Source organism: Pseudonaja textilis, chromosome 2 (genome assembly GCF_049901715.1).
Source record: "Pseudonaja textilis isolate UNSWEBS1 chromosome 2, rPseTex1.2, whole genome shotgun sequence".
In the NCBI taxonomy this organism is placed as follows: domain Eukaryota; kingdom Metazoa; phylum Chordata; class Lepidosauria; order Squamata; family Elapidae; genus Pseudonaja; species Pseudonaja textilis.
In genome coordinates this window covers 157,315,071-157,331,772 of record NC_141991.1, presented here as the reverse complement: position 1 = coordinate 157,331,772, position 16,702 = coordinate 157,315,071, and the positions used below count along the sequence as shown (strand labels likewise).

Sequence of the window (16,702 nt, the reverse complement as noted above, 5' to 3'; positions counted from 1 at the left end):
GCGCCAGCCAAAGACCTACGGTTGAAGAATGCCCGTGGAGGGGAGGCCACTGGGCCCCTGAGCTCCAGGACGCCCATCGGAAAAGCCGAATCAGAAACACTCTCGGTCGGCGGGCCAGCCCGTTCCTGCGGGAGCAGCCCGGGAACCTGTATAAGTCTCGACCGATTGCAGGAGAAAGCGGCCGAAGCGCGGCTTTGACGTTCTGCCACTCAGGGCCCCACGAACGCGATCGTACTCAGGTTCCGGGGCTTGGTCCTGACGAGATGGCGGAGGAAGCAGGGCAGGCCGAAGCCGAAGCCCGGGGAGCGGGCGAGGAAGGCAAGCTGCGGCCGAGGGGCGCCGCGGAGCCGTCCTCGCGCCGCCTGGTGCTGCCCCCCTCCTGGCTGTCCCCGGAGGGCCAGTTGCCCGCGGGGCTCGGGAACTGGTATCCGGCCCTGGAGGTCTTGGACGTGAGCGGGACGGGGCTGTCGGTGCTGGGCCCCGAGCTGCTGGACTTGGCGCATCTGCACACGCTGCTGGCGAAGAATAACCGGTTGGGGTGCCGCGGGTCCCTCCCGAAGGGCCTGGCCAGAGCCCCCCTGGGCCGGTCCTTGCGCGTCCTCAACTTGAGCGGCAACCGGTTCACGCATTTCCCCGCCTCGCTCCTGGGCCTCTCCCGTCTCCAGAGCCTCAGCCTGGGGAGCAACCGGCTCCAGAGCATCCCCCCTGCCATCCAGGAACTCAGCAGGTGAGCCGGCTCGGAAAAGGAGCCAAGAGACCCCCGGGGAAGCCGGCTGCGGGCGACCTTTTGAGCCGTAGCTTAGGCTGCATTTTGTGGGAGGTGCACCAGTCCCCACGATAGAAAATGCAGGGCTTGTTGCTGTTCCTCAAAATGGGAGCTATGCTTCAGTCAAGGGACGCATGTTTTAGGAGGTCTCAGTGATTTTATACTACCGAGTTACGTCAAATAACTCACGTCAGCTTCTTCGGCATTTTCCTTGAGTATTGGTAATCTGGGACTGTTCTATACACAAACTCCCATTAGTCTCTTGAGGGAAAAAATAGATTATTTCCTTTTTCAACCATGCTATTGGCGGGTGGGGGGAGTCCTGGCCTCATTGCCATGTTTACCTTTTACTGATTTTGTTGTTGATTTCTTTGTTTCACTGATGTGATTCAAGTTTAATAGATTATAATTATTGGGTTATTTAGAACTTTTATATTAGCTACTAGTGGACTGCTAAAATATAGGCAACCAATAGTTGGCAGCAGAGAGCTGAAAGTTCTCCCTGTCTTTCATTGGCCATTTAGTCTGGGTTTTTGTAGCTTTGGTTGAATGCCACCTAATACAACATATTTGAATGGCTTTAAAAATATCAAAATATAATATTTATAAAATATTTTATAAGATAATATTTATAAAGAAATACTTTATAAAGATAAAAATATCAAAATATATTTATAAAATATTTTATAAGATAATATTTATAAAGAAATACTTTATAAAAATAATATTTATAAAGAAATACAACAACACTCTTTGAATAGCTTAGATGGAAAAATAGCTTTTCTCACATTTTTTTATTCAGGCTATTCAAACATTTTTGTATTTTTCAGCTCCCACAAAAGCTTGTTTCATAACTTTGTTTTGGGGCACAGAAAAACCACAACCTGATGATCTGTAGTAAGTTCTACAAAAGAATCTAGGGAAGACATTACAGTATGGGAGTAGGTGGTCTTTCAGGAACTAATTTCAACACTTTCATTCATTTTAACTTTAGTTATAGATATAAGAGTTCCAGAAATGTCCTTGGGATGAGTTTCAGAATTGAGTTTTAGTTTCATTTATGAACGGATTGGTTCATTACCACTACTTAATGCTCCATGATATAGATAGATAGATTTACACATACAAACAAAAATACAATTTTAGATTATGAGCTTTGTTTTAGTCTCTGTTCACAAAAGGCTTATGTTATGGAAGAATTGTAGCTTAAAAATAAATTCATAAATCTTTTATTTGGAAATTTCAATTTAGTCACCTATAAAATTGTTATATTGAATCAATTTTTCTCCAGTGAAATGAAAAAGCTAAGTTTCTTCCTCTTTTCCATATTTTCACATTTCAGTTGAAAAATAAAGCCTCGCTTCAGGAAGTAATGGTTGAAAATTATTCTTTTTCAACAGACAGGGAAGAGTATTTGTGGCCAATTTAGACCAAATTGTTTCATTTAATCTATTGTATTTTCTCTTTATCTGCATATTTAATGAATATTGTGATTTTAATTTTGTTCATATAGATGCCTTGTAATGAAAAAAATGATGGGGGTTTATCTGCAATTTATACAGTATCTATTTTGATTTTCTTTCTACTAGCTGCTTTACGTATTATAATGCTAGGAATGTTCAGTCACAAGAAGTGTTTTTTCTCTGTTTTGCTGTTTTGGAAATAAAGCATATTCATTACACTGAAAAGCAAAAAATATCAGTGAGAGACCATAAATTGCCTGGGACATGAACAATAGTTCTTGGGAGTTTAATGGATCTGAGTGTGCATTAATTCTAAGGAATAGTCATTTATCCTTCAAGAGCCCTAGTCATAGAATCATGACTCAAGTAAAAATAAATCTTTGTGAAGGGGAAGACTTGTCTCAGAAATGAGAGTGCAAATGTGCCATTGGAAGCTTGACTTCCAATCCAAATACAGTTGTTCCAGTTGTCATCATTTTAGTCCATAGCTTATTTTTTAGTCACCATTGCCAGTATTTCAGCCCAGGCCAGGGACAGTTTGTTTGATCTGTTCTAATCTCTCATTGTTGTTTCCTATGTTCTTCCCTCTTCAGTATGATCAGTTTGCTATATATATTTAAGAGGATTGTGTAAAGTTAAAAAAAAATTGCAATATCTTCTTGAAAATGATTTTTGGAATAATAATGATTTTAGAATAATAATTACTAGAAGTAATATTTGATACATTTAATATTTTGCACAATTCCATTTTCTTTTAGAATCTAATTATTTATAGCTGATTTGCAGATGCACAGTCATGTCAGTATATTTTTCTCAGTCTATTATTTACTGCTGGTATTCTCCATTTTGGTATGAAGGTGTTGCAGGCATTGCCTTCAAACTTAAGAATATTACCTGGTAATTAATTTTGTGTATTTAGAGGCATACTATTTCTGAGCACTGTGGTTATGTGTTTAATTATTATTAAAGTATTGTTACTATGAATCATTAAAGAATAGTTGATAGAGCTAAGTTTTGCCACGAAGTTCACTACACTCCAATGCAGAATTTAGAGACCTAGGTCCAAATATTCATTTGTGGAACTTAATAGGTGACCTTGTGCCAATTGCTTCCACCAAGTTAATTTTTATGTGCTGACTTGAGCTGATAAGCAGACAGAATGTACTTATAAGGGGGAAAAAACTGTGTATCACCTCAAGATCAAAGTTCTCTTTTTTTCCACATACTGAAGAGGCATAAAAACAATTTCTTATTTATAATTTGATGTGAGCCAATGTTGTTTTTGCCAGTTATCAATTGGAAATAGATGAAGCAGCAGAAGTAATCTAAATGGGACTCAAAATAAGTCTGATGTTTTATTAGGGGAAGAATGCAGCAATTGCCTCTCCAACCTCACTCAGGTTTACCAGGGTTTACATAGGCTTGGCCCAACCATGATTTATGTTATTTTTCTTTTTTTCCTTTTGCATTTCCGGAACGAAATGATAGCATTTTTTTAATTGAAGGAACCTATCTGGAGAAACTTAACCTGATACACCATTTCCTCTTCCTTTGTTTTCAAGTTAATTTGTTTATTAAAGTTTCTAAATGGATGCAAATTGTAAATATTGATTCTGGTTTCTCTTTCAGTTTAGAATTTTTGTATCTTGGAGGAAATTTCATTACTTCCATTCCACCAGAGGTAGCAAATCTGTCATCACTAAGTTATCTAGTCCTCTGTGATAACAGGATACAGAGTATTCCACCTCAGTTGGCACAGTGAGTATTTCTAGCCATGTTACTCTTTCTGATATCTGTGCCCTAAATTTAGTTGTGTATAAAACTGATAATATTTTCTTTTGAAGTGCTTTCCTATGAAAAAGAGAGTATCTTCTATGTAGTAATACAATCTCACAATGCCGAGAAGGTATAATTTATTGTAGCACCACAATCAGGAAATTATACAATAATTGTGCATGCTGATCTATAAACAATTCTGGTAGGTTGGGATTACTGTGAGCTCAAATAGTGTGATATTTGATTTAGTGATTTAGTGATACTATTATACTATATATACTATTTCCATTAAGCTGAAACTGATTACAGATAGTGCTTGAGTTACAACAGCATTTGGGACCAAAATTTCTATTGCTGAGCAATACTGCCATAATGTAAAGTGTGACATCACATAACCACATGACTTAGTGATGGCAATCCATGTTGCCATTATTAAAGGAGGATTGTGACTTGTTAAGCTAGTGCCTCTTTGCAAGTCCTAGGTGGGTTGTAAGCAGGCCACAGGGAGATAAGTGGCTGCTTTCGGTGGGAGATTGGGTGCGTGAGTAGCCATGGAGGTGCAGCACAAGTGCAGTGAGGCTCAGGGAGGGTACACGTGTAATGGAGATGGACAACTGGAGGTGGCTGCTGTTATGTAAGAAAGATGTGTGAGTTACCAGGTAACCATAGCAAGAATGTAGCGGAGGACTTGGGGAGAGTGTTCAAGGGTGTGCGATTGGCTGGAGAGATGTAGCACAAGTTCAGCAAGATTCAGGAGGGTGTGTGAGTACCTGGGAAGATGCAGCATGAGTTCAGAGGGCTGTATGAGGTGTGCAGGTGGGAGAGACCCAAGCAACTTGTGACCTTTCTTGCCAGCTTTTCCAGAGAGTTTACTTTGGAGGAGCCTTCAGGGAAGGTTGCAATCATGTAACTTTGAATCACTGCAACCATCATAAATGTAAATGGGTTGCCAAGCACCCAGAGTATGGTTACATAACTATGGAGGTGCTGGGATGGCCAGACTTCAAGAACTAGTCATAACAAGTTCCTTCAGTTTGTTTGAACTTTGAACAGTTGCTGAACAAGATGTCATTGAACAAGGTGTCAGCCTTGGAAGCTGACACAAGGACTACTCACACTCTATTTTCCATAGAACTATCAATTGAAATACTGTGAATTTGAATAATGCAAATAATGCAACTGTGTTGTGGGATTCATTATCAGCAATGGAGAACAATTTGTACATGCAAATAGGGAAAACAAACAGGAATTTGACAAGGGCTAGTGCTATTTTCAGAAACGACTGCTCAGAAGAGATAAGATACACTTATAAAATCTGAGAAGGAAGCTCACCAATCTCATCAAGAGGATATCAAATGAGAATAAAAAGAAGGCATAGCTAAAATGCAGAATCAAATATACAGAAAGTGATGTTATCCTTGAATTCACAATATCTAGAGGAGCAGCTGAGAACAGCTACCTAAAAGCTGAACTTTGAAAATATATTTTAATGAAATATATTTAAAAGGAAGGTAGATCAGATCCATTGGTTTGAATTCCTCAAAAAAAGTGTTCAGGAAGAATGGGGAAACGTATAAATAATTATCATAATTGAAAAACATGATAAATTCAAAGAGACCAGTGTGTACATGTGCAATTTCTCTAAAATACTTCAGAGAAAAAGCAAAATCTACAGAAAATGGAAGAAAGAAAACATCACCAAAGAGGTAGTGCTGTCAAGAAACTGTAAGAACTAAAGGCTAAAGCTATGTGGTGAAGCTTGCAAGAGATATCAGAAAGAATAAAAAGGGTTCTTTATGTACATTAGAAATAAAAGTAAAACAAGCACCTTTACAGAGAAAGTGGTGAAGCAGCAATGCATAATAGTGAGAAGGCAGAATTTCTCCTGTTTTGTATCTGTTTTACCTCTGAAGGTAAATGGAGCCCTAGCTGGTCATGATACTGCAGGGGGTACTTTAGGATAGACAAGAAGAAAACTTAGCTACAGGTAGACCTCGCTTACCAACTGCCTCATTTGGTATCCATTTGGTTTCCATAGTGCAAAAACAAAAAAAAGACCAGTGCCACATTTATAACCTTCACTGTGTCCCTCAGACATGTGGTTATCATTACAATCCGTATACATTGTCCTGTGCCCCCCCCACCCCCTTTGCAGAGCAGAAAGATTGGAGAGAAAGGGATTACAAGAGTAAGCAGGAAAAACATCAGCAAGAGAGTAAGCAGGGAAATACACCAGTTGTTTGGGTAGAGCACTTGCGACTCCCAGCTCCAAGTGTGCTCTGGGATGCCAATTATTTTGATGTGTATTCCCCATTGTGAGCCTACTTACTCGCTTGTAGTCCTTTTCTATTCAACAAACATAAACCCAAACATTAATTCCGTTCTTGCTAGTTATCCCAGCATGAGCATTCTAAAGGATGGAAAAGGCCAAAAGGAAAGCAGGCATTGTGCTGGAATCTCCAACTAGACTGGAGGGAGATGTTAAGAGGTTGCTGAGCTTAGACTCCTTGCACTTCAAAAAATGGTACAGGTCTGACTTCCCCTATAAATTTCTGAAGCTTTATCTGACTGTTCCAAAGGAAAAATCACATAGGCGATTAAAATAAAGCTTCTGCTTGAGACTATTCACAAGTCATTCTGGTTGCTTGTGCCTGACATTCACAGTCATGTGATTTCCCACTTAATGATTGCTTGCCCAACAACAGAACAGCTGGTCCCAATTGTGGTTGATAAATGAGGATTACATGTAATTTAAATAAATTCAGGACCAGTTGGCTTACATCCTAAAGTTCTGTACTGGAAAAACTTGCAAAACTTGCTGGTATTGCAGTACCAGTCTTTAAGAACTCCAAAAGCTTATATGAAATCCTAGAATACTGAATGAAGCAAACCAGTCTTCAGAAAACTACAGATCTGATAGCATGACATCTACAGTAGGTAAGGTTTTTGACCAGATTGTCAAGCAGCATCTGGTACGTATCTGGATTTTCAAGCTAAAATTAATAGGCACTAGCAAGCAAGCACAAACTTTCTTGCAAATACATTGTGCCTGTCCAACTTTGTCTCCTTTGATAAAATTGCTGTACTTAATAAGTGTAATCAGGATAATGCCCTAAATCTACTATACTGAAAAGTACATATGTTTATTATGGAGCCATGCATATGGTTCTGTTTTAATATATTATAAATTAGACTCGTGTTGTTTAATTACTGAGTTTTAAAAAACAGTTTTATTACTCTAAAAATTAATAAGGAATATAATGTGTTCAGAAAATGCAGAAACACTCTATATTAGTACTGTAAACGCCATAGAAAAATCATTCTGTATTTCATATTTTTTATAATAGCTTCACTATTCTTATTGGGGTACATTGTTTAATTCACAGGTAAATAATATCTGTCATCCTGAAAGAGGGTTTGTTGCTCATTTTAGTAAATCTGATGGTAGAGTCTTATCATAATTTTTCCTGTCTCATTTCCAGGTTGCATTCACTTCGCTCTCTTAGCCTCCACAATAACTTACTGACATATCTTCCCCGGGAGATCTTGAATCTAGTTCAGCTTGAAGAACTAAGTTTGCGTGGGAATCCTTTGGTTGTGAGGTTTGTCCGTGAATTGACCTACAACCCTCCAAGCCTCCAAGAACTGGCTGGACGCACTATCAAAACTCGCAATATTCCTTATGTTGCTAATGATCTCCCTGGAAATCTCCTTCGATATTTGAGTCTGGCCAGCAATTGTCCTAATCCAAAGTGTGGAGGTACATTATTTTCTCCGCTTTTAAGAGAAAATTAAGTTTAGAAATCTATAGCACTTTTTTCAAGACATTCAGGGAATCATTTAAAAGTTTTTTTACTAAATGCTAAGCTTAAAATTAAAAAAATCAAAATAACTCACCAGTAATTTTTATTTTTATTAAAAAAAAGTTAAAATACAATACTCAAATTTTTAATCAAGAACAAACAAACAAAACATTTAAAAAGTGCATTTAGAAAAGAAGACACAAACACATATACACATATTATCCCCCCCTTGTTGAACACTAATAAATATATTGCAACAATATTAGTTTTCCACCTCTTGCAAAACAGGCCCAAAATATTTTTAAACTTCTAATTTTATTTGCAAATTATTAACCTGTCATCTCTTTACTATATTAATGGCAAAATAGTTAACAGATAGAACAACAAAAAAAAAGGCAAGAGTAAAATTTCAAATTTCCTCTGCTAACAAACTGTTATTATATTCAACTTGTAGAAAGTTTACCACAGCTTCTTATCTATCCCAGATAATCCAGCAGATAATTATGATTTGTCCTGGATCAAATATCCACATTTGTTTCTTAATACTATCTCTTATCAATTGTTATCCAGTTTAATATAATAAATTGATTTTCCCAAAAAGGCGACTTTCCCAAAAAAGTCCAGATGAATTTTTTTTCTGGGTTGATTATGATAAATCTATTCCCAATTTTCTTCAGTGTATTTAGGGGAAACCAATTGATCACTTATCCATTCAGCTAGTTTCCTGGTATTATAAAAGAATGCAGGCCTGAGCATCCGGTTTGTAGCACTTCGGCAGCAGGCAGGAATCCGCGATCATGCGCGGTTTCTGCCTGCGCTCGCTGCTGGAGTGCCCTGAGCCAGCCGGCTTCGGGGCTAAGCCACCCTGTAGAGGTGGTGAAGACAGGGGAGACCTGGCAGGGTTGAGGGGAATCGCACCTCTCCTCCTCAGCTGGCTAAACTACCTTTTCCAAAGGCGGTAAGAGCTCCGTTCAGAAATGGCCGCCTCAAAGAAGCACTCAGCCGGAAAAGAAAGTGCAGGAAGAAGTTAAGAAGTTTTGGCTGACCAGAATAAGAAGCAACAATCAAGGTATCCTGGAATTTAATTTTTTTTTTAAAGATATATCGTTCCCAAGGAAGATTTGGAAGCGGCAAATGAAAGTGAAAAGGGAAAGTTTTTTTTTTTTCACTCTCCTTCCTCACGTTGACAGCGAATAGAAATGAATGAGAAATCCGAAAAACCCGCTTTGGCATCAATAGGTAATTAAACTGGATAATTAAATGTCAAGGGGATAATAAGGATTTCTGAACACTGGGAAAAAAACAACTTTTTTTTTTCTTGCTGTAAGTGGGAAGGGAGAGGAAAAGAATAAGAGTAGGATTCGGAAGGAGGAGACTGCCTAGAATTTAAAAGAATCTGTTTAAATCCTAACAAGACTTCTAAAAGATACATTTTAATTGGAATTTTGTAACTAAACAGTAACCCCAGGAAGAGAAAGTGAAAAAAGAAGAAAGTGTCAAAAGAAACAGCTTGTGTGTATCTGGATTGCTTGGTGACTTTGGGATTTTTGGAAATTATATTTGAATGACTAAAAACACTTGGGTGGTTGTTTGAAAAAAATTTTTTTTTTTACAATGGCATCTTTTGTGGATGAACTGAAAATGGAATTTAAAAAATACAAAGAAGAGGAACAAGAAGGGAAGGACTCTCTTGGCTCTCTTTTTCAATTCTTAGAAATGGCGATCTGTACCTATGAGAAACTACAAGAAAGAACTGCACAACAAGAGGATTGGGACAAAGAAGAAGCCATCTTTAACGAACAAGTAACTTTACCTGGGGAAGAAAGGGGAAAGGAGGGAAAGAAAATGGAGACTTTAAGATCTAAAAAAACAACCCAAAAAGGGAAAAATAAGGTGAAAAGTGAATATAATGTTAGAAAGCAACAGAACGGGGGAATACAGAAGAGGGAAATGGAGGTGGTGAGACAAGGGGGTAAAAAGGGCAGAGAGAAGAAGCAAGGGAGGGAGGAAGGGAAGAGAAACTTCAAAGGTGTGGAGCAAGATGTAAAGAAACAGGACTTATTTAGAGATAATGGGTAAAAACTTAACTGAAAAAATGATTCTGCAAAGGTATGTAAGATTGTATTGTTATATTTGTATTAGAAATAATGTTAGAAAATTGGAAACAACATGATTAAAAAGTGGGATAAAATATTTAGTGTAATTCAGTGAAATTTTTGTGAACAAAAGAAATGAAATAAAAGAGAATTGAATTAAGAAGGAATGGGAACATTTTAATGACACAATGTTTTAAAATACAAGTGAAGTGGGGGGGAAATAATTATGGAAAGTTTATAAGTGTTCCCATAGAAGTATGATACTTGTTTGAAAAGTAATGTGTAAAATGTTTAAGAGTTAAATGAATATTAATATTAATGATAGATTTGAATTGGTATGGATTGTTGTTTTAATTATATATTTATAATTTTTTCTCTTTGTAAAATATAGTGTGTAACTTTAGAATGTACTAAGCAGAATCCAAATGGAAGTTATGTATTATACTGTTATAAATTTAGGGGAAAGAGATAAAGGCGTCATACTCCAGTCAGTGATTACAGGAGGAATTTTGTTTAATGAGAAAAGATAATAGACAGCTGGAAACAGGACAGACAAAGAATATGTATAATGATTTGAACTGAGATGAAATAAATAAAATAGAATTAAGAGAGTGAAAAGAGGGGAGAAGCTATATAGAAAATGTAGAATGGCAATAAGATATGGAATGGTATATAAAATGAGCATGAATTTGAATTTGTGTCTGTACGAAGAGATGTAACCCGGGATCAAGCTGCTTTCAAAAAAGATGTTCTATGTTTTTATGTTCTATGTTTTGTTTGTTTGTGTTTGTTTTTGAAAATCAATAAAATTTGTTTAAAAAAAAAAAGAATGCAGGCCTGAACTTCAGGAAGGCATGTGCAATCCCCTTAGTCAATTCTAAGTCTGTAAGATCCATATTTCTTTTAGTCTCTTTCACTGAATCTGCCACTTTTAAATCAAATTCCTTTTTTGTGAATGTGATTTAATTACAGTTACTTGCATCTGGACATTTTTTGCAACCATCATTATTTTGTCAAACATTTTTTAAAAGTTTTCAACTTGGGTTTGTATATTACTAGTCAGTCTTTTTTCAAAGGCCAGCCACATTTCCTTGTCTGTAGTCTGATACAATGTGCTTTCATGTAACAAGGAAATATAAAACTCATCAGAGACAGAGAACAAAGAACATTGAAGTAATATTCTCCAGAGTGAGAAAATGAAGAGACAGGGAGAATATTTTTGGATATTTCAATCCAAGATTTTTAAAAAAATAACCTCCAAACCTTTTGAATAGAATATAATTCTTTATTGGCCAAGTGTGCTTGGACACACAAGGAATTTGTCTTGGTGCAAATACTCTCAGTATATATAAAAGAAAAGATACATTTGTCAAGAGTCAAGAATCAAAAGATACAATACTTAATGATAGTCGTAGGGTACAATAAGCAATCAAATTATATACTAGGAAACAGTCAATATAGATAGTAAGGATACAAGCAGCAAAGTTATAGTCATACAGTCACAAGTAGGAGGGGATGGGTGATAAGGAATGATGAGAAGATTAACAGTAATAGTGCAGATTCTGTAATAGTTGAACAGTGTTGAGAGAATTATTTATTTAGCAGAATGATGGCTTTTGGGAAAAAACTGTCCTTGTGTCTAGTTGTTCTGGTGTGCAGTGCTCTATAGCATCGTTTTGAGGGAAGGAGTTGAAGCAGTTGATGTCCGGGATGTGAGGGGTCTGTAAATATTTTCACAGCCCTCTTTTTGACTCGTGCAGTATACAGGTCTTCAATTGAAGGCAGGTGGGTAGTAATTGTTTTTTCTGCAGTCCTAATTATCCTCTGAAGTCTGTGCCTGTCCTGTTGGGTTGCAGAACCAAACCAGACAGTTATAGAGGTGCAGATGGTAGACTCAATAATTGCTCTGTAGAACTGTATCAGGAGCCCCTTGGGCAGTTTGAGCTTTCTGAGTTGGTGCAGAAAGAACATTCTTTGTTGTGCTTTTTTTGATGACATTTTTGATGTTAGGTGTCCATTTGATATAGTAGAACCTAGAAATGTGAAGGTCTCTACTGTTGATATTGTGTTGACTAGTATTGTAAGAGGTGGTAGTATGGGAGGGTTTCTTCTAAAGTCTACCACCATTTCTACGGTTTTGAGTGTGTAAGTTAATAAAAGGCAAAACCCCTGTAGCAAAAGTCTATCATAAATGTAAATTGTCCAAACATTTTCAGTAGTCAGAAATATGCCATTGCTTCCTTAATGGAGAGGCAGGAGTTACTCAAAACAGCCCAAAAGATCAAAGGTAAAGGCCAAAAACAGAGATAAACACCAGCAGCCGGTTAAAATAAATCAGCATTCAACTAGCCGGTTAACTTTTGGAGATAAAAAGCAAAGCAGAAAAAAAACCTTAAAAAGTATAAATAAAACCCAGGCTTGCTTACAAGAATGATCATCCTGCCATAAGGCTACATTTATTTCTGGGTGAAAATGCCAATTTTTATCATTTGTGTTCCAGTTACTTAGAACTGTCAGATTCTAGATAGTTTATTAAAAGGCATGTTTTTGTAACTTGTGCCTTACTTCATGTCAAAAGCTTATGCCTTTTAATAAAATTTATTAGAAAAGATGCTACGGAACTCCTGATTTTTTTTGTAAAATAAACATGTTGCTTACATTGAATGCAATGATATTTATTTCTAAATAGAAGTGGATAGGTTTTTATTCTCAATCCAATCTGAAACATTGATGTCCAATTTAATTTTTGCATCTTCCAAAGAACTGTGTAGCTGGATCAAAATAAGTTCCATCTACTCTAGTGATATGTTTAAAGAGCTGATAGCTGACAGCTTTATAACAAACCAGCTAGCCATAGATCCCTTCAAACGAGAGACAATAGTGCCATTGACTTGATTCAATTTAACAGCTGTCATAAACTAAGGACCTACTGACTTAAAACGCATGTGTCAACCTGCAAAATGACTTCAGCTGAAGCCGTGCTTACTTCTGCTACTCGGAATGATGACAACATGTTTTGCACAACAAGATAGGAAGGTAGACCATGAAAAATAATGTATATCCATGTTTATACAATAACTGCAAACACTATTTTAAAAACATCCTTTCTTCTCTCTTTAGGAGTCTATTTTGACAGCTGTGTCCGCCAGATAAAATTTGTCGACTTCTGTGGGAAGTACCGTGTTCCACTGATGCACTACCTTTGTTCCCCAGAGTGTTCTTCCCCTTACAGTTCTGCATCTCAGAGCTCTAATTCCCAGAGTGAATCTGATTCTGAAGATGAAGCCATTGTTGCTGCACGCAGGATGCAAAAGGTTCTTTTGGGATAGGAAGAAGAGATAGTACAAGAAGCAAGTGCCTGATGTCCTGTGGAATGGGCTTGCCTATGTTATATCATTCACAGAAAATGCACCTGTATCCATGAGAAAGCCACAAATGCCTTAGGGAGAAATTAGTATAAAGACTTATTACAGCTTATTGCTGTCTGGAAAAACACTCTTAAAGCTTGTAGTGTTTCAGGAATTCTTGGCATTGGTGACTTGCTAGAGATGTTTTAAACTTCATCTCTGGTACTGGCTTTGAAGTGGATTATCTTCAGTCACTGTGATAACATTAATACTTATCTAAGAATACAGAGTGGGAGTTCTTTAGTAATGTGGTTAGCAATAATTGTACTTGAATATTGTTCTTCCCATAAAGGTGCTTGGGCTTTATATATTTATTTTTAACAAACTTCCTTCAAAATGCACAAATATCAAAATGTGTTACTGCTTTCTTTATTTGGCTTCACTGCCTATGATCAAATGTTATGCTATAACAGCATTAACGTGCCTTTCCATATTTTTATACCAGCTCCATTTTTCTGTCCTTCAGTGCATTCCTAAATTGTAGCTCCAAAAATTTGGCAGCAAAATTATTGGTTTTTGGTAGCACTTTTTCTATTTTTGACAAAAAACTGAAATAGGTATATTAATGTGTAGCAAAAAATAGACAAACAGAAAAACTATACTTTGCCAGTTAAATTGTTCCAATTTCCTCTACGGGAGCTAAATTCGTGCTCCCTATAGCTAGTTCTTTTGAAAGTTGTGATTTAGCAGTATTGGGAAAGTTTCTAATTTCTGTATTATGCCATAATGCATCATTAGTGCCTTCCTTGGGTTTTCTTCTTGAAGCCTGCCATTTTCTAACTTGTGAGAAAGATAAAGAATTCATTGTTTCAAAGTTCATTTAAAGCAAAAATGCAATTTTTTTACACATAGCTAAGTGCCATTGTTTGCCACATTTTATGTAATGGGTCATATTATGATGTATAATTATATATGTATCCATATGTTTAACATAATATAAAAGTCAGATTTTTACCAATCAATTTATTCCATTCCCTTTACTGCAAAGTTACTTACATTATAACCTTCCTCTCTTCCCTTGTTCATACTCACATTAGATTTTATCATATGTGCATTGCCTTTTTGCAAGACTCTGACCCAAACTTCCTGCCTCTCACATTTCTAAGCGTATTGAAGTATTGAAGATATATTTAGGGATATGTCTAGTCTTTACAAAAGATGAGTTGCTGTTATTGGGCATCAGTAGATTTATCAGTGACTATTGGTAAACTTACGCAATCATTTTTCAGCACACAACATTCGCAATATCTCAGACAATTGTGACTCCCCTTTTAATACAGTAGATATGCTCTTCACAGGTTTGTGGATTGATCTTTTTGTTTGGGCTCTTCAATCTTTTCTGGAGTGGTATTTCCTTTGCAGATTGATTGACTGTTCTCAATAGTAATCACATATTGTGTGCTGAGTAAAAGTAATACTTTTGCAATGGACAGTCTCTTTTCTGAATGACATTAGGAATCCTCTCAGCTACATAGAAATCTATGTATAAGTGAGAAGGGAATCTCACATAGAAAGATCCCGGCATTTTAGGCAAGGTTACATTGCAAGATGTAAAAGAAATTGGGATCTACAGCTATTTATACTTTTCCATTGTGGCTTGTGTCTCCAGTGAAAGATTTTCTGTTTGATAGGTTTGGTTTGTAGACATGCATGAATACGTATATATCATGAGCCATAGTGGCGCAGTGGTTAGGGTGCAGTACTACAAGCTACTTCTGCTGCCGGCCAGTTGCCTGCAATTTGGCAGTTCAAATCTCACCTTCCAGCTTTTCGAGGTGGGTAAAATGAGGATCCAAATTGTTTGGGGGGGGGGGCAATATGCTGACTCTGTAAATCGCTTAGAGAGCTTTAAAGCAGTATATAAGTCTTAAGTGCTGTTGCTATTTACTCCCAAGTCTTTGAAACGGCTCATTTCAGAACCATTCCTGATTTCATGCATATATACAGTGTGTGTGTGTGTGTGTGTGTGTATAAATAAATAAATAAAACTTATGGGGTGAATGTGGTATGCATCCTTGGCCAGAATCCCCTGTCAGATTAATTTATATTTAGATTCAGATATTATTGAATTCTAGTTTCCACCAACCTCAGCCAACCACAATACAATAGTATATTGCAAGATCTTTAGCATCTAGAGAACAAGAATGATCTGGTTTTACAAAGAATGTCTTTATAAATGTTTAAGAAATGCTACTTTTAACTAATTTTACTTTTAACAGCAATATATATTCTTCCCCATATTCCCTTGTTAATATAATCTAATTTACTAAAATGATCAATAGGAAAAATCCTTTCTTATAACATGAAATTAATATTGCAACCTCAACTTAGAATTAACTCCTATACATTAACTAAGGCTGGAAATAGCTTTAAAGGGAGTGCTTTCAGACCTGAATTTGATTATTATTTCATTTTAGCAGTATAGTTACAACTGATGCATGTAGGCATATATTCATTGTCTGCAATTTCCATCTTGAAAGTGAGTCTCATACTTCTTTCCTCTAAATGTTTTATGTATTATCAGCCCGATTGATAATTTTGGAGAACTTAGAATGTTTGTGAATTATTTGGTGACATTTATGTTGGTTCCAATTAAGACACAATCTAATTAAATTGTTTTTCTTAGGTATAAGATCTCTACTTTTTCTGTTAATTTATTAATGATTTATGTGCTTAATGGAATCTTTATAGTATTTGATGTCAGTCCTATACAGGTAAACCTTAATATTGATTCTTGTGTAATCTGGCATTTTTGATAATAAGCTTAGGCAATATAAATTTTCTTGGTTTTTTTCATGGATTGATCCTATTCTAAACTGTGATTGAAAATATTGTTTATACATGTGCTCTACCCACAGGCATGCAAGGTTTCATTAAAGCATTATTTAGATTTCGTTTTGATTCTTTCTTTCCATGCCATAAAAATGCCAAATCTGAATGTCCTTAATGTCCTCATTTCTCTTGCTGTGTTTTCTTCCAATCATTTGTTTATCCATTAATGCCAGAGGGAAAATTTATAAATTAAAAATTAGCATTTTAGGATCTGTTTGGAGACAATGCCTGAAGCAATTTGTATAGTTTTTGTATATTTATATTTCCCTTTAATTAAAATTTAAATAATTTTCTTGTTGAATATTTAATGTGCCTTGCTTAATGCTTATCACTCTTTCTCAAAGAAAATTGAGTGTCTTTTCTGATTTCTTACATTTTTAAAATACCTTAGATTGCTTGTCAAAGGATATCTTTGTCTGTTTAATTTATATTCTATTTAGGATAATGAATCAAAGATATTTAACCAACAATAGGAAATAATCATTTTTATCATGCTGTTTTTTAACAGTCATCAATGGGCTTTTTGGTGAATTGCTATTCAGACAGATGTTTGTAGTGT

General features: G+C 36.3%; 1 protein-coding gene across 1 annotated transcript; it reads left to right on the top strand.

The window, feature by feature from the left end:
* The first annotated feature begins 220 nt into the window (after positions 1 to 220).
* Positions 221 to 16,204, top strand: LRRC58 (leucine rich repeat containing 58). Its single transcript, XM_026713235.2, has 4 exons — positions 221 to 727; positions 3,859 to 3,987; positions 7,488 to 7,765; positions 13,025 to 16,204. Exons 1-4 carry the CDS (start codon positions 264 to 266, stop codon positions 13,231 to 13,233), a joined length of 1,080 nt encoding a protein of 359 aa, XP_026569020.2. The 5' UTR covers positions 221 to 263; the 3' UTR covers positions 13,234 to 16,204.
* Positions 16,205 to 16,702: the final 498 nt, after the last annotated feature.